This window comes from Primulina huaijiensis, chromosome 14 (assembly GCF_012295235.1).
Source record: "Primulina huaijiensis isolate GDHJ02 chromosome 14, ASM1229523v2, whole genome shotgun sequence".
In the NCBI taxonomy this organism is placed as follows: domain Eukaryota; kingdom Viridiplantae; phylum Streptophyta; class Magnoliopsida; order Lamiales; family Gesneriaceae; genus Primulina; species Primulina huaijiensis.
Genome location: NC_133319.1, coordinates 6,209,967 through 6,228,647, shown reverse-complemented (window position 1 = coordinate 6,228,647; position 18,681 = coordinate 6,209,967). Strand labels below are relative to the sequence as shown.

The 18,681-nt window shown below is 36.6% G+C and overlaps 5 protein-coding genes across 5 annotated transcripts; 3 read left to right on the top strand and 2 right to left on the bottom strand.

Moving 5' to 3' along the window:
• Positions 1-388: 388 nt before the first annotated feature.
• Positions 389-1,234, top strand: LOC140957933 (uncharacterized). Its single transcript, XM_073415356.1, has one exon. It carries the CDS (start codon positions 389-391, stop codon positions 1,232-1,234), a length of 846 nt encoding a protein of 281 aa, XP_073271457.1.
• A 653-nt stretch (positions 1,235-1,887) lies between these two features.
• On the top strand, positions 1,888-2,475 carry LOC140957932 (uncharacterized). The gene has a single exon (XM_073415355.1). It carries the CDS (start codon positions 1,888-1,890, stop codon positions 2,473-2,475), a length of 588 nt encoding a protein of 195 aa, XP_073271456.1.
• A 107-nt stretch (positions 2,476-2,582) lies between these two features.
• Positions 2,583-4,409, bottom strand: LOC140957720 (uncharacterized). Its single transcript, XM_073415077.1, has 2 exons — positions 3,663-4,409; positions 2,583-3,582 (listed from the first exon to the last, which is right to left on the bottom strand). The coding sequence occupies exons 1-2, from the start codon at positions 3,873-3,875 to the stop codon at positions 3,007-3,009; spliced, it is 789 nt and encodes a 262-aa protein (XP_073271178.1). The 5' UTR covers positions 3,876-4,409; the 3' UTR covers positions 2,583-3,006.
• Positions 4,410-11,950: 7,541 nt separating this feature from the next.
• On the top strand, positions 11,951-13,634 carry LOC140957930 (uncharacterized). The gene is made up of 6 exons (XM_073415354.1): positions 11,951-12,277; positions 12,463-12,614; positions 12,698-12,866; positions 12,947-13,022; positions 13,137-13,216; positions 13,286-13,634. The coding sequence occupies exons 1-6, from the start codon at positions 11,951-11,953 to the stop codon at positions 13,544-13,546; spliced, it is 1,065 nt and encodes a 354-aa protein (XP_073271455.1). The 3' UTR covers positions 13,547-13,634.
• Positions 13,635-17,533: 3,899 nt separating this feature from the next.
• Positions 17,534-18,244, bottom strand: LOC140957929 (uncharacterized). Its single transcript, XM_073415353.1, has one exon. It carries the CDS (start codon positions 18,242-18,244, stop codon positions 17,534-17,536), a length of 711 nt encoding a protein of 236 aa, XP_073271454.1.
• Between the last annotated feature and the right edge of the window lie 437 nt (positions 18,245-18,681).

Below are 18,681 nucleotides of genomic sequence, written 5' to 3'. Positions count from 1 at the left end.
TTTATTGTTCGACAGCGAGGGATCGAAATTGAGCAAGTCAAAATTGATGCGATCTTAAAAAAGCCTGGACCTCGAAATATCCACGAGCTAAAAAGCTTGCAAGGGAAATTAGCGTATATCCAAAGGTTCATATCAAATCTAGCCGGTCGATGTCAACCATTTAGCCGCCTCATGAAAAAGAGAGTTCCTTTCGAGTGGGATGAATCTTGAAAAAGTGCTTTCGGAAACATCAAGTCTTACTTAATGAAACCTCCTGTGTTGGTTGCTCCAATTCCCGGACGTCCATTAACCCTTTATATCACTACTTAGAAAGATTCTGTTGGAGCTTTATTGGCCCAAGATAATGACGACTAGAAGGAAAAATGCATTGTATTATTTGAGTAGAATGATGACGTCAAATGAATTGAACTACTCGCCAATAGAGAAGTTATGCTTAGCCCTTATATTCGTCATTCAAAAGCTAAAACACTACTTTCAAGACCACATTGTTCGTCTTGTTTCGAAAGCGAACCCATTAAAATACGTTATGTCAAGACCAGTTCTTTTTGACATGCTCGCAAGGTGGTATCTTCAATTGCAACAATTCGAAAGTACATATATTCCTCAGAAGGCTGTGAAGGGGCAACCCTTAGCTGATTTCCTAGCAGATCACCCAATCCCTGTCGATTGGGAGTTATCTAATGACTTTCCAGATGAAGACGTTCTTGTGATAGAAGTTGCTCACCCTTGGAAGATGTACTTTGACGGAGCTGCACATAAAGAAGGGGTCGGTGCTGGAATTTTATTTGTCACATATGAAGGGGAGGTGTTGTCGTACTCATTTGCTTTGACTCAAAACTGCTCAAATAATGTTGCTGAATATCAAGCTCTAATCCTTGGACTTGAAATGGCGGTCAACATGAAACAACTACGTCTTCAAGTGTACGGAGATTCTCAGCTAGTGGTCAATCAATTACTTGGATCATATGAAATCAAGAAGCCCGAATTACTCCCATATTACAATTATGCTAAGAAGCTTATGAGATGGCTTGGTAACGTAGAAATCGAGCATGTTCTAAGAAATAATAATAAGCAAGCCGATGTGCTTGCCACACTTGCCATGCCAAATGATGAGACTCGTGCACCAATTTTCAAGAGTTGGGTCATACCACCATTATTTGACGATGAAAGCGATGAAGAAATGGAAGATGATAGTTACATTGTTGAAGTTCTCGAGATTGGGAAGGAAGATTAGCGTCAGACATTTGTTGATTACCTGAAGTACGAAAAGCTACCAAAAGATCCACGTCAAAGGGTAGACATTCGACGACGTGCAACTCATTTTATCTATTTCAAAGGTACCTTGTATAGACGTTCGTTTGATGGAGTATTCTTACATTGTTTAGGAGATGAAGAAGCCACCCAAGCCATCGAGGAAGTCCATTCTGGAATTTGCGGCGCTCATCAGTCAGGCCCAAAGTTACATTTTTGGATAAAAAGAATGGGTTATTACTGGCCAAAAATGGTGAGAGATTGCATGGATTATGTACAAAGATGTCAAGCATGTCAGTACCATGCAAATTTCATTCACCAACCGCCTGAGCCACTACATCCTACAATAGCCTCTTGGTCGTTTGATGCATGGGGATTAGACGTAGTAGGGCCCATGACTAAGTCATCTGATGGAAATTTGTATATCTTAGCGGCAACAGACTACTTTTCCAAATGGGCTGAAGCAGTGCCTCTCAAAGAAGTGAAAAAAGAAAACGCAGCCAATTTTATCCACACCCACATTATCTACCGCTACGGGATTCCTTGATATATGATCACAGATAATGGAAGCCCTTTTGCAATAGTTTAATTGACAAACTCTGTGAGAAGTTCGGTTTTAAACAAAGAAAGTCTTCCATGTATTACGCTGCTGCTAATGGCCTAGCTGAAGCTTTCAACAAGACATTATGCAATCTGTTGAAAAAGATAACTTCTAAATCAAAAAAGGACTGGCATGAGAGGATTGGAGAGGCTTTATGGGCATACAAGACTACTCATAGAACGCCTACTCAAGCGACGCCTTATGCATTAGTGTATGGTGTGGAAGCTGTCGTTCTCCTTGAACAACAAATTCCGTCACTGAGAATGGCCGTGCAAGAAGGCTTGACAGAGGAAGAGAATGAATGTCTGCTCCTTGAGGAATTGGAAGCTCTCGATGAGAAAAGACTTGAAGCGCAACAAAGACTTGAGTGTTATCAAGCCCGTCTCTCTCGGGCATTCAACAAGAAAGTACGATCACGCTCATTCCAAGTTGGTGATTTGGTGCTCGCAGTGAGAAGACCTATCATCACCACCCATCGAACTGGGAACAAATTCACATCCAAATGGGATGGCTCGTATGTTGTCAAAGAAGTATATACCAATGGTGCATACAAACTAGTGGATGAAGATGGTTTAAGAATCGGCTCCATAAACGGGAAATTCTTGAAGCGTTACTATGCTTAAAAAAAAAAACAAAAAACAAAAAACAAAACAAAACAAAAACCCAAAAAAAAAAAACAACTCCTGGCCCGCATGAGTAATAACTATGCACGGCTTCCCAAAAAAAAACAAATTATCATATTTTGAAGTACGTTATGACTTGATCCCTCTGTTGGGTACGTAGGCAACTTAGATATTTTCTAAGTACAGTCTCATTAATTTGTTGTTTTCTTTTCATATGGAGTAACAAATTTACTTAATATATTCAGTGAAAAGTAAGCACGATAAAAAAAATAAAGACAAATAAATTTCTAAGTGTTTTCAAAATAATGCTCATCACATAAAGCAACAAGGAAGTAGAATGTCCTAATCAAATGCTAAACAAAAAGACTGAACTTCTTCAAATCTTCTTTGGCAGTTTCTAGACGGGTCTTCGACGCATTCAAATTCTCAATAGCTTCGTCATCCAATGGGGAGATATCTCCAATCCCAATGATCTCTGCTTCGATCCTATGAACATCTGCTTGAGCACTGGAAAACAATCGTTGTTGTCTCTCAAGGATGAAGATAGAGTTTTTTTCGCTTCTTTAAATCACCAAGCTCCTTAACAGTGCACTCCAAATCCTCCTGAGTGGTTTTGACTTGGCTCGACTCTTTGATCTCTTTTGTCTTGGCTTTATCAAGACGATCTTTGGCTTCACTTAATTGTTGTACAAGAGCCTCCTTAGCAGCCTCTTCGGAAGATCTCGACCAAGCTTCAGCAAAAGCAGAAGTTTTGTCAAAAAGAGATCCTAACAACTCTTCCAAACCAGAAAAATCAAAACCATTGAGGTTCTTCATTGTATCAAGCACCAGGAACACATCGTCTTGGAGAGAAGAAATGCAATCAATTGATGTGTTTGTTATATTCTCACAACGGTCCATCCACAATCTCTGAAGAAAGTCCTTTTGATGATCAAATAAAAATTTTCCTCCGTCAAACACAGCAAGTGCAACAGGTTTAGGAACGACGCTGCGCATTGTTGAAATAGAAATCTTCTTTGATATTGTGTCATTAGCTGAAAGGATTGCAAATGATTTTCGACTATCTTGCGAACCTCGGATATCATCGTTCAAAAATTTGTGCTCCAACTAAAAGAAAAAAAATGCGGCGTTAGAAAATATTTTATGAAGACTATTATGCTAAAATAGGATTAAGGAATGGAGCACACCTCTCCCACAAAGCTTTCCGTGTGTTGCGGGTCCCGAGTTGCACAGTCGGTATCAATAACCTTTTGATTTGAGGGCTCAGAGTCCTTTTTGATTCTTTTCCAATGGCAGTCCGCATTGCTACTCTCATCGTCTTCAAGATTTTTTCTCTTCTTAGATTCAAGAAGCTCAATGGCATGAACATTGTATTTTTTAATAAAAGTATTTGAGGGCATATGTAGAGGATCCTCCCCAAGAAAGTTACCCCTATTATCACACACTTTGCCTTCTTACGAGTTTTCATATGGGACAGTGAGAGACATAATATTTTATTCCAAGTAATTTCCATGGACCGCAGCCCACCATTTCTTGTACTCATCAGAGCAAAATTTCTTCGCATTTGGGGGTATAGAAGGAAATCGCACCTTAGACATGGAGTTGGATAAAACACACAAACGCCAATAAAGAAGTCCATCCTCCAAAGAAGCTCTGCGAATATCTCGAGTAAGAACCCCGGGTATTGTTTGATAGAATCCGAACTGACGACTGAAGCGGTGAGGACTATAAGGCTCAACGATAAAGTGACCTCCTTGACGCAAAGACAGATAACTGGAACGGATGGTAATAAAATAATTCTTCTCAAATTCCTCCGTGTTTCCATTATCGAGATACAAAAAGTCTTTACTTCTAGTGATCATGGTGCAGGTTCAAGAAACAAAGTCTCCTTTGTGAATTTTATTGCGAGCTTCACTTTGATCATAGTATTTTGCAACCCCTTCTCTGGAAAAGCTTGCCATTTTGGGGCTGCACACTCCTTGCCAAACCTGAAAATGCGTCTTAAAGTAATGTGCAAGCCAGCCATAGATAAAGTGGATGGGAAAAGTCGAAGAAACATGGGATGGCTTCGAAGAACCGACAATTTTATTGAGACCCCTGTAGATGCTCGTCAACGTCGGAACAGCGAGGCCCACTTTACGACCATTGGCCGTAATGCTTGCTATTTTGAAATTACACAGACTGATTGTATTAGTATCATCAAGGGGAAGGGTGAATGCACATAACCAACAAGATAAATATGCTGCCAAGTAGGTCTCATCTATTGAGTTATCTTTGATACCAAGCTTCGAAAATATAGCCTTCTCTGCGATGGACCAGCCTTCATGCACATTGAGGTCACCAAAGGGGTTATGCGTAGATGTAGGGCGCACTGTCTTTTTATCTTTACGTGGAGGGAGAGAATGATACCGTAAAGACCTTTTGAACCAAAATCTAACCCACTGGTCGATGGTCACATAAGGATGTGGTTCGCCTTTTGAACTCCCGCAAAGTAGGTGATAAGCATGAAACAAGTAGTTGCAAGAACGGGGAAAAAATCTACTACCCGCTTCATCAACGCCGATAAGCTCTTTGGCACTAGGAACAACTTCGTCATATAAATACCCGATGATAGGGAGACCTGATAAAGAATGTAAATCCCACAAAGATATAGAAAGCTCCCCAAGTGAAGTCAACAGAGTGTTGTTTACTGGACACCATGCCTCGCAAAACGCCTTCATGATATTTGTGTTTCGATCATACGTGAACAATGAAGCATACACTGGATCATGTATTTGCGCCGCTCGAAGCCTGTGATCACACCGACTAAGAATGTCTTCATTCCACTCCCAATAGCCTTTAATATAATGAAACTTGCCAGTAAATCGAAGTGTATCACCCCATGTCGCCTTGCCTTCAATGATCCGACGCCCCAATGATGGTAAAGGAATATGCTCTTTTGATTGTTGATGGTGAGTTGCTCGTAAAGTCCAAACTTTCGAAGTTTTGTTGAAGGGAGTCTTGATGGACCACGCATCGGTGTAAAATGGGTTTGTCAACCGTGGCCATGGCTTTGCATAACGACCAGCTACGGGCTCATCAACGACCAAGATAGTGTTATTTTCTTCGGATTGACTCTCGTCGTCAAGTATCACCAAGCGTTGAATGCCAGAAGAAGATGATATATCTTTGAAGAAGACCATTGTAACGTCTCGAAAATTTGAAGGTCCATGTTGAATCACGTGCATGCAAATTATTAAATTTCTTAGGTATTTTATTAAATTATTTTAAAGCATAAAATGCATGTTTATTTTATTAATTTGTGTTTAATTATTTTTAAGCATTTTATGCATTACTATTGCATGGTAAAATTTATTTCATGAAATTTTAAAGGTTCATGCATTAAAGATTTTGAAGTTGCATTTCAAGCTCGAACGAGGAACGGAGACCGGAGAATTTTCAAGAAAATTATTTTATTACATGATTAATTCTTATTAACTAAAATAAGGTGTTTTTAAGAGTATTTTTCAAATTGGGATTTTATTGAGTATTTTTACCCGCAAGATTTTATTTTTATACGGTACGCAAATTTTATCGAATCGGATGACTTTTTGAGGGTTCGGCTAATATTTTCAAAAAGTTTCCAACACGAAATATTTTACGGGAGTGTGTTTGAATTTAATGAGCATACTTTTAAGCTTATTGGGCTTAAAACTCTTTTAAAAAAAATAAATTAACAAATTAAGGCCCATTAAGTTATTTGTTAACCATTTAAATAATACATAAATTACCATTAACCTAAACCTAATCATTAGCCACTCCCCACCAGCCGACAACCACAATTTCAGAAACATATTCTCTCTATTTTCAGAGTATTTCATCAAGGAAGCTTCGGTCTCCTCTATTCTTGCAAAGAAAATTTCCCCCGGCAATCGTTGTTCAATATCCTCGCGTTCGTATCATCTAAGGCACGTTACGTACTTTCATTTCTGCATCTTGCACGCCATATACAGATGATGTGTGTATCATAGTTGTTAAAAATCATATCATATACGTTCGAGATGTGATGAACGGTTTTTGCATGAAAGTTGATCATATTTTTGTTTGTAAACTCACGTTTTTTCTGAATTTGGTGCAAGGGGCTGCGATCCTTGTGTGTTTAGAGGCTACTGGTGGTGGCGAGATGTTGGCTTGGGGTTTAGTTTGGTTGTGGGATGCTGCTAGGGAGAGGCCGAGTCGAGGGTTCTGTGAGGTAGTCTCGGCTGGTTTTCTTCGCATAGTACTGCAGCGGCCATTTGTGTGGGTTTGGTANTAATTTAACTAGTAAATGGTTGGGTATGAGTTGTTTAAATCATAGTTTGAGTTGGGAAAAATTTTATTTGAGTTTCGGGTCAATTCGGGTTAAAACGGGGACCCCGGTTCAGATTTTAAAACGAATCGGTTAAGTTGATAATTGGGCTCGAGTTTATGGCTAGGAATGCTCTTAATAATGTTTTGGGATATTTTAAGGAGTTTGGTAAGTTTCGGGTTAATTTTAGAGGCCCAGGGGTGAAACGATAATTTTTGAGTTTCCAGGGGCAAAATGGTCATTTTGCACCCGGGGTGAGAGTTTGGTCCTGACAGCGCCCTGAGCACAAATTTACCATATTTTAAATGTGTATGCATCATGATCAAGATTTTTAAGGTTTTATGAAAATATATGTTGTATGCTTGGATTTAAGAAAAATTGCATTTATTCATGATTTTTATAAGTGATGAAAATGGTAATGTTTTGAATGATGGGAATTAGTTGTGGCTATCGAAGTATATGTAAATGTTTAAGATGTATATGTAAATGCTGATGATGAGGCCTAGGCACAGTGGATGGGTAATCCTCTCACTGATGTCCGACAGCCGCCGGGTACCGCGGTTCTATGTATGATGGATCCATCGTAAATGATGATGTACAATAGTCACCTCTAATGAACTGAATTCACTTAAAGAATGATGAACGATGAATGATAAATGATGAACGATGAATAATGATAAACGATGAGCTGTTTTGACACGTCACGATGTTACACGACACGTTTGCATTACGCTTTTAAAGCTCATGATAGGTATGTTGAGTATGTTATTTTTCACTGTTGTGTGCTATGTATATGTACTTGTGATTTATGGTACATGCTTGTTGAGTCTTTAGACTCACTAGGCGTGTGTGATGCAGGTGAGCTTAATGATAAGGAGATTGGAGGTGCCGAACTCTGAGTAGGCAGACCTGGTGGGCGACACAACCCGAGGACCACACATTTTCCGCATTATGATTTATGAGATTGAAAAGAGATAAACATTTTCATACGTCGATGATTTTAAGATTTTTATTCATTTCAGTTTATGTATGATTTTATTTTTTTATGGTTATTTTAAACTGCACGATTTTACTGTCAAATATTTAAGATCATTTTTAAATATTATATTTTCTGTAGATCGCAAGCATGCGAAAATGTTTAAATGTTATTTCGAAAATGTGAACATGCAAAAAAAAAATATTCCACACTTTTTAAAATTAGTAGACGTTTCAGTTGGTGTCAGAGCAAGGGTCCTGTATAGGGTTGTGCCACCGCCAGCTTCTGTCGCTCATTCTTCAAGCCTCAAGTCTGTAAGTTTAAATTTTTTAAATGTTTTTAATGCTATCACCTGCATGTTTACATGATATACGTTTTACGGGACATGTTTATCTGTCGTTATGTTTTGAGATTAGATGCTTTAAAATTTTTATGCATATTACGACATGAAAAGAAAATTATCTGATTTTCATACATGCTGGCTTTGTGGTGGAATTGGACATGAATAAGAACTTTGCTAATGGACATTAAGAAAGGATTGAAAATGATTTGATTATATTAATTTTTGGTTAGTAGTACCGATGTTCTACTTGTGGGTCATAAGTTAAACTTGACGATTATGAATGCTTTTGGGAGTTGTAGATTTTCTTAGAAAATACTGATGGTTCGTGATTGCTAGTTGAGTTAATTTGTGAAGATTCCATGTAAGGATTAATGATTCGAAGACTACGACGATTCTTGGAAGTATAAAGCGTATAATTTATTTAGGATGCATGCTCTACCTGGTTGGGTTTAAGGATTGAATTGCATGAATCGAGAACTTTAAGGACCTAATTGTGATAACCGATAATCTGAGGACCTAAGTGCAAAAAATAAAATTCTAAGAGACTATTTTCGAATTTACAGAATTTTGGGATTAAATTCTGAGTTTGGAGAATTTTAAAGTTTAATGAGGCTAAGTCGAAAATTTAATGGGGGACAAAAATGCAAATTTCGAAGAGTTGTAGGGCCAGAATTGTAATCTTCGAGAGCTTTAAGGACCAAATTGCAAATTCCAAAATTTTTAGCATTAAATTCAAACTTTTAAGGAACACTTGGTTAAAATCAGTAATTTTTCGAGGTTATGAGAATTGATTTTGGGTTCAATAAGTTTAAAATTTCTGAAATTTATGTTACGGAAAACCTATAAAATGGAATTAAGAACGCCAATAACTTATTGGTAATTGTGGAATTTTAGAAATTAAGGATAAGTCGGATAATATTAAAGGAAAGTAAGAACTAATTTTGTAATTTTTAAGAAATTTGGGGACTAGTTTAGCAGTAAGTGAGAATTGAATGGTTTAAATGATAGGAATTGTCGGTGATTTAGGTTTGAAGAAATTTAGAACCTTTAGATATGTGGGTTATAATGTTATATGGAATGATAATCAAGGAAGTTGTAGGATAAATCAATCTCGGGCTTGAAAATTTAAGTATTAGTGAAATAATGTTGTGACAAATTAAGAATTTAAAGTGATGACAATTTAAGGTTAAGTTAATCAGTTAGTTAAGTTATAAGAGTAGACATGGAGCTAACAAAATTTTGGGAACCTAAGTTTGATGTATCATAATTTTTAATCGTGATCTTAAGAGTTAAAATTATACCTTTGTTGGAATTTAATTTTTCTAGAAAGTTGGATGTGATTGATGGTTAAGATATTTGATAGACGCATATAAGAGGTGAGGTAGACACCTTGTCTTGAGGAATTTTGAAGGTCATTAAGAAACTTGGGGCTAAGCGGATATGTGTATTGGAATTATTTTATCCAAAGCTATTTGGATTAGGTAAGTTTGAATTTCAAATTTATGGAATATTCGTTCATACGAAAAGTTTGGGTGAAATACAAACAAAAGGGAATTAGTTGTGTTCAACATAAGTTATCAATGAATGAATATTAAGATTTTTATCGAGTAAGAAATCTAAAATCTTGATATGGGGATTTTAGAATTTTATGAGTATAAGCGAAGTTGATTTATTAGAGTTAGTCTAATGCTAACATGAGATAACTTATTAATTTTTATACGTTAGATTATTTAAGCATTGAGGATACGTAAGAATGCGACATTCGTTTCAAGGAGGAAAGTCTAAGAGTCTTAGGCCTCAAATATATTGTAATTGGGAAGGGAATAATTTAAGGGCAAACTCCTCAAAAATCCCCGAAAGCAAACAAAAATGTTTATCCAGTCCCCGTGTCAGGAAAAATCGTTTTAAACTCCCTGTCCCATTTTAATATATGTTTAAGATCCCTAAATCGCATGAAGTTACATTTTTTCCCTTGATATTTTTTGAAAACCCTTAAACAGCCTTTGTATTTTATTTTTCCCCTTTCCTCTTGTATCTTCCCGACATCTCCTCAGAAATCCCAGCGTCTCCCAAACTCTATCTACTTCAAACCATTGTGAATCGAAGGAAAACATTGGCAAAGAAAGCGAACAACAGAGAGACAAAATGGGTAAAACACTTGAGTACAAGAATCTGAAGAAGAGTATAGAACCAATGGAGAGAAGGACGAGTAAATCACCACAAAAGAAGATAGTGAAGAAAGTTGTGAAAGCGAGAAAGCAGAGAACGCGGAAATCAGGTCTGTATATTTCTTTTATTTTGTTTCGTAATTTTGGTTCTTGTTAGGACAGTGAGCGCTGGAATTGTTTTCCCATTGATTAGGCACATTTATCCCCAATTTCTAGGGTTCTCTTTTTCATAATTTTCTGAACTTGGTTATTTAATTATATTGCATTATTTCTGAAGATTACAGATGCAGTTTATAAATCATGTTAAAAAATGATGGCTTTATGAACCAATTATCCCCAATGACCACGTTATTTTTATGGTAATAGTGATATGATTGATAGTTGATCGACTCTCTATATTTGTGTATATATTTAGCCTAGATTCTTTGTAAAAAAAAATTCACGTTCTGATATATAAATATAGATATACATCAGAGATAGATTCCTTATCTTGTTCTCATTTTTTAATGTAGAGTTTGCTGTTGAGAAGAACCTTGTTGAATCTGGTGATGAGCAGAAGGATGAAAATGAATTATGTTCAAAGCTACTTTCACGTTGTTCCCTCCATTTCTTTAAATTCGTGATGAGAAAACTGAAGCCTGTCTTAGGTGAGCAACAAATTGGGCGGATAAAAGATACGCCTTTTGCGAAGTGGATCGATATTCCTGTCCTTGCGATAAGTAGTTCAAGAATTGATTATGTTCTTAATAGATTTCAGTTTGATTCGTGCTCGTTAGTTGTTGGTGAAGATTTGTCAATACCTTTTACTTCAGCGGATGTCTCTCTTATTCTCGGGCTGCGTCATGTTGGACAACTTGTTGATTTGGACCTGAAAGTGCATTCCAAATTTTTGTCTCGTCATTTTGAAGGAAAAGTGACGAATGCCAGACGTGCATATATTTTTAAAAAACTAAGTTCGCTTGCTGCCAGTGATGATAGCAGTGAAGTCGATGATTTTGTTCGTTTTTTTATCTTGTTTGTTTTCAACTGCATAATATTCCCAACTTGTAATTATTCAACCCATGGTTTTATTTTCCCTTATCTCGATGACCTTTCGACTTTTTCTGAGTATGCTTGGGGAGATGCTGCCTTCCGATTTTTGTGCCAAAGTTTACGCGATGTCGGAAGTAAAACCTATTTAGACAGAAGCACTGTTGGTTTAATGGTTAGTATTGTGTTTTATTTTTATGAAACACAATTTTGTTCTTAATAATTTTCCGATTTTCTTATTTGTTTTAGGCGTGGGTATATGAGAGGGTTCCAGTCTTAGGAGTGTGCACCGGTTTACATGTTTTCCCTCGGTTTTTTCGATGGGTGGAAAGCAAGATTCCATTGAAGTTTGTTGGAGCTGAATCACTATTGAATTCCATAGACTCAACCCAAGTTGGTCTTATTTCATCCGAGTTCATTTTAAGTAATCTCGCCTTGTAAATATAATGGATGGATGAACTTACAGAAATTTTTTTTGTACTGGTGAACAGGTTCTACCAATTGCACCATTTTCTGAGGAGAGGGAGTTGTTAGACATAAAACATGCAACTGAGCTGGAAAATGGTAGATCTCAAGTGAGAAAATTTGTAAAAATTTTAAAAAAACAAAAGGATGAACTGAAAAAGTTGAAAATGAAATGTGTTGAACTAGAGCGAGAAAGTATTTTACGTGTAGCCACAAGATCATTGGTTTCTAAGAAGAACGATGAGATTAGTGATTTAAAGTTGGAGGATGTTGAGCAGAGTGATAAAGCATTGGATGAGATTATTGAACAACAGTGGGAGGAGGCTAGGCAGCTTCATAAAGAACGGACTGCTGAGTCTGCAAAATATGTAGCTCATAATTTTGATGATGCTGTTGACGTAATGGTGAAGAATGTTGTTGCTGATTTGCATAAAGAAAACCATGAACCGATGGCAGCTGATTCTATGAATTATTCATGTAATAAAGTCCCACGAGTTTTGTGACTCCACCCAGCTCTACACCAAAACGGAAGAGGCGTTCCAAAAAAAAGGTTTGCCGATCAATGTTGCACAATTTAATTCCCGAATAGTTACTTTTATCTCAATAATATGTCAATTTTCTTATTTATACCACTGCTAATCTTTTTTGCATCTTATATTAATAATATATTGCAACATAGGAAAATTCTGTCCAAGATGTTGACGAGGGAAGTAGTCCTCTTAAGACTTGCATGTTGAAATTCAAAGGTAGAAGCGATTTTTGTGGGAGTGAAGAAATTTCTGTAGAACAGAGGAAGTTGTTGACAGAATTCCTGAATAGTGAAGAATTGGAGTATGTATATCTTTGATATTTTTTTTTGTTCATAATATTTTTTTGTCAATGTTTGTAATGAATTTTGTATTCTATTCCTGTAGTATTACAATTTGGATGGATGAGCATATTTGTTTGACTGGACCAGTGTTTTGTGACTTCTTGTTTGGTGAGCTCGTCAGTGGCATTATGATAAATGTGTACATGAGAATAATGCAAAAGAAAAGTATGGATTATGGATTTGAGACTTACTGTATGGACACGTTGGTACAGGTGCGATTGAAATTGAATTCTTGTTCAACTTATTGAATTATAGAGAATGAGAATATATATATATATTTTTTAATTTTTAGAAGGAAGTGCTTGAAGCTTTGGTACGATACGGTAAAAGGAGGCGTATAAGCAAGACAGAGTATGGAAATTTCATTGGTAGGCTGACATCCGCGACGCGAGAGAAGTTGAATGAACTAAACGAAGATCTTTTTAGAAGATGCAAGTATATCATTTTTCCAATTAATGACAGATTTCAATGGTATTTGCTAGTTTTCAAAGCATCTGAAGGGAAATTCCTAATTTTCAATTCACTTCACGATACATTTTCAGTTGGGACTGCTAAAGTAATGGTAAGTGTGACAATATTATATTCCAACAATAGTAATGATTCCAGTGTCGATCAATTTTATTTATTGCAGGCACGTTTTTTGAGTGGTTGTGTGTCACATATATCCGGATTCACCATAGGCAGTGATGAGGTTTTGAGACAACGATGCAGTCAACAAGGTACATCTCTGGATTGTGGCGTTTATACATGCATGTGGATAGAGTGTCTCTGTTGTGATACTGAAGAAATTTGGGCATATGAACAAGATGTGAAGATGGACACTTATCGAGCCCGTGTTGCCGCCACTATAATTTCTGATGGTAATGGACTATTGAAAAATACATTTGTTTAGTACAGAAGATGTTTAAACTTGGGCTCTCTTTTGTGTTAATGTGAGGTTTTGTGTTGTTGCCTTTTTTGTACTGTTGACAAACATATGATGGTGAAAAATTAGTAATCTAAAGACCACGTCGACGACCATGCGTGCATGTACTAGTTGTGCACTCATGTCCTCACTTTCTAAAATATTGGCACAAAGAAACAGAAATACAGTACACTTTATTTATTAAGGAGCACCTCAGTAACCAATTCGTGGTACCATTGTCCTAAAATTGAGCACCACGTCGACGACCATGCGTCCATGTACTAGTTGTGCGCCCATGTCCTCACATTCTAAAATATTGGCGCAAAGAAACAGAAATACAGTACACTTTGTTTATTAAGGAGGACATCATTAACTAATTCGTGGTACCATTGTCCTAAAACTAAAGACCACGTCGACGACCATGCGTGCATGTACTAGTTGTGCGCCCATGTCCTCGCTTTCTAAAATATTGGCGAAAAGAAACAGAAATACAATACACTTTGTTTATTAAGGAGCACCTCATTAACCAATTCGTGGTACCATTGTCCTAAAACTAAAGACCACGTCGACGACGCGTGCATGTACTAGTTGTGCGCCCATGTCCTCGCTTTCTAAAATATTGGCGCAAAGAAACAGAAATACGATACACTTTGTTTATTAAGGAGCACCTCATTAACAAATTCGTGGTACCATTGTCCTAAAATTGAGCACCACGTCGACGACCATGCGTACATGTACTAGTTGTGCGTCCATGTCTTCACTTTCTAAATTATTGGCGCAAAGAAACAGAAATACAGTACACTTGGTTTAGTAAGGAGCACCTCAGTAACCAATTCGTGGTACCATTGTCCTAAAACTAAAGACCACGTCGATGACCATGCGTCCATGTACTAGTTGTGCACCCATGTCCTCACTTTCTCAAATATTGTCGACAAGAAACAGCAATACGGTGCTCTTCGTTTATTAAGGAGCACCTCAGTAACCAATTCGTGGTACCATTGTCCTAAAATTGAGCACCACGTCGACGACCATGCGTCCATGTACTAGTTGTGCGTCCATGTCTTCACTTTCTAAAATATTGGCGCAAAGAAACAGAAATACAGTACACTTTGTTTATTAAGGAGCACCTCATTAACAAATTCGTGGTACCATTGTCCTAAAATTGAGCACCACGTCGACGACCATGCGTCCATGTACTAGTTGTGCGCCCATGTCCTCACTTTCTAAAATATTGTGTAACATGAATCCCTAATATGAAAACATGATTATATATGTTTATAACTAATCAATGTTAGGTAACATGAATCAATGTTAAGTAACATTAATCAATATTAGTCAATATGTTTATTGTCAGTGAATGTTAGATAACATGAATCAATATTTATATAACATGATTCGATATGTTAGTATCACTAGATGCTAATTATATAATGATTTTTATAAATCTCTGCTAGTAGGTAGAAATTAAAATCAAATAAATATTTTTTTATTATATCATATTATATAATATGATAATTATACAAAGGGCTCGAGATAATTATATAAATAATTTAAACAATAAATCTCAATAAATATCTATCCATATTTATCCTTGACTTATCCTTATATTATATATCACATGTTTATCATATCATGTTTACCAAACTATGCCTAAGTGTACACCACATCTATATATATTTGTAAAACAAAGGTACATAATTTCCGAATTACGGGATAATAATTCCTTTATGAAGCACTACAGTGACTATTATCCAGTAATAAAGTTTAAAAATGGAGCACCATTCACAATGACCTAATTACACATTCACCCTAGAGAAAAAAACAAAAACATCACCTTCATTCTACTATTTTGCTCGTCACAACAGCTGTACACAACTTTGACTCACGAATTTTGACTCTGAAAAGTTTTTAACATAAACCACAGCATCAATTTTCGGTTCGGTTCCCTTCTCAACTATCTTCACTTCACTTTTCTTCCTTCTGTAAGAAGACACGACCTCCATTGTTGCTGAATGGAGTTCAAGGATGCACCCGAATGCCAATGTGGCTATGGAAAAATGAATTTACGAGAAGCTGGGCCACGAGCTACCCGTTCGGGAAAGTATTACTACATTTGTCCTCGAGGAGCTACGACACCCTAATCGATTTTACTGGTGTGAGGAATACCACAGCCAAGTGCTTGAAAATACATCAAAATCCAACATCAGTACAACTATGAAAACAACGTTCAGCTACTCGAAATCTGCCTCTTCAGCGACACATGGATTGCCACCACATGATGATAACGTTCTCTATGATAAGAACGACAACATGGCCAACAATATGGAAGGAATTTGTTGTTGTTTCGGTTGCACATGTTTTTTAATTGCAAGTTTTCTCATGGTAGCTCTTGTGTTTGTTTTAATGTCCAAGTGAAATGGTCATCACGGACAATGTGTTATTATGCTTTGCATGCTTCAATAATGTTTGTATTAATGTCTAGGTGAATTGGGAAATATTTGTACCAGAATTTTGCCAACTGTGTGCCATATCGATATATATATGATACTAGATTCAGCCTATTTTGTGCTATATTTTTTTCCCATGTGATATAATCGGCCACAATGAATACAAACCAGAAAATGGACAACAAACCATCAACCGCATGTACCAGTAGGTGTCCCGAACACAATTACATACAAATATTATAGGAGCATCCAAATTCCAACTTCATGAAATATTTGTATCAGAATTTTGCCAACTGTGTGCCATATTGATATATATATGATACTAGATTCAGCCTATTTTTTGCTACATTTTTTATCCCATGTGATATAATCGGTGACAATGAATACAAACAAGAAAATGGACAACAAACCATCAACCGCATGTACCAGCAGGTGTCCCGAACACAATTACATACAAATATTATAGGAGCATCCAAATTCCAACTACATGAAATATTTGTATCAGAATTTTGCCAACTGTGTGCCATATTGATATATATATGATACTAGATTCAGCCTATTTTGTGCTATATTTTTTCCCCATGTGATATAATCGGCCACAATGAATACAAACCAGAAAATGGACAACAAACCATCAACCGCATGTACCAGTAGGTGTCCCGAACACAATTACATACAAATATTATAGGAGCATCCAAATTCCAACTTCATGAAATATTTGTATCAGAATTTTGCCAACTGTGTGCCATATTGATAAATATATGATACTAGATTCAGCCTATTTTGTGCTACATTTTTTTTCTCATGTGATATAATCGGCCACAATGAATACAAACAAGAAAATGGACAACAAACCATCAACCGCATGTACCAGTAGGTGTCCCGAACACAATTACATACAAATATTATAGGAGCATCCAAATTCCAACATCATGAAATATTTGTACCAGAATTTTGCCAATTGTGCGCCATATTGATATATATATATATGATACTAGATTCAGCCTATTTTGTGCTACATTTTTTCCCCATGTGATATAATCGACCACAATGAATACAAACCAGAAAATGGACAACAAACAATCAACCTCGTGTACCAGTAGGTGTCCAGAACAACATACACCAGTGGAACAAAATTAATTCAAAAATAATATTGGATCATACAACAGTGGCACAACATCATTCTGAAACTGAACAACAAATTGTATACATTACAAAGACAACACATGAAATGTGACAACAGAATTCAGATTCAACAAATCATATAACACCTGACAACTCAACACAAACAGTATGCAAAAACACAATAATCAACTCAAGGCTACACTGCCAATGCTGCCTCTGGAACGGGTGTGTCTCCTCTTGTGCACGTCCAAAATTGAATCCACTGTTGTCCTTTTTCTGTAGAAATGAGCAAATTTTATCAACTTCAAGAAAATAACAAATGAAAATGATATTGGAAATGGTCAATGAAAAGTGAACAAATTTCTACGAGCACCATTCAAAAAAACCAAAAAGACAAAATAAGCTAGTTTATAGCTTCTTTGCAGCTTCTTCGGTTGTGTCCTCGTACACGACAATGACTACACTTTGACAGACGTGATTGAATTTGGGATGGTATTCTTTGAGTCTTTCTACGCCCTGGCTGACTACGCACATCGGGAGCATTGATTACATATCCTTCATCGCCATTAAACTCATACATGTAAAATGTCGGCATGGGATTAATAATGCCCTTGTATGTTTGACGATACATATCAGTTTTGAAAAATTTATCACAGAAGGCGTATACCGACATTGACTTCGATTCTATGGCAGCAGAAGCATGTTTGCAAGGGAGCATATGGATCTGCCAGGCTCTACATGAACAAGTCCATTCATTCAAATCAACAGCACATGTTTTATCACAATCAACTACTTCAAACTTCCAACCACATGAACGGTGCACTCTCAATGTGCGAGATTCAATGTATGTGCTCAGAACAGTCTTTTCCTTTGCTGGGCTTAATTCTTTCACCATGCCTAATGTTGCTTCGCGTCGTCGGTGCATCATATTCATTATTTGCACACGTATATGGTCAACCATAGAAACAACAGGGAGATAACGAGCTGGTTTAACCCAATTATTCCAACATTCAGCGATGTTATTATTTATAACACCCCAACGATTTCCACGAAACAAAGCATTAGCCCAACTTTCAGGCTCAGACTTCTGAATAAATGCTATTGCAAGTGGCATTGACTCAAAGATATTATTTATGTGCTGTGAAAACTCATGTTGTGATGGGGCATAGGCAGATTTTTTGAATACCGACGACCAATGTTTTTTGTTATGTAGAGGATAACTTCGCAACACCTGTAATGACAAAAAGACAAGTAATAAATTTTGTTATAATAACAGTACATAAATTATAACTGTTTAATCTTATACTACACACAGAAAACATTAATTAAGTACTAACTGTTGTCACTTTGATTGTTGCACTCCCAAGAGCAGGTTGTCCACAAGTAGTATAATTCGGTGAGTCCGATAACGTATCAACAGGGAAGCTAAGGTAATTACAAGTCCACTACAATGCCTTTTTGTTTTATTTTTGTTTTTGTTTCTTTTTAATTTTAATTGTTTGGATCTTTAATGGGTAAATTTTAATTGTTCAAATTTTAATTTAAGTAGTT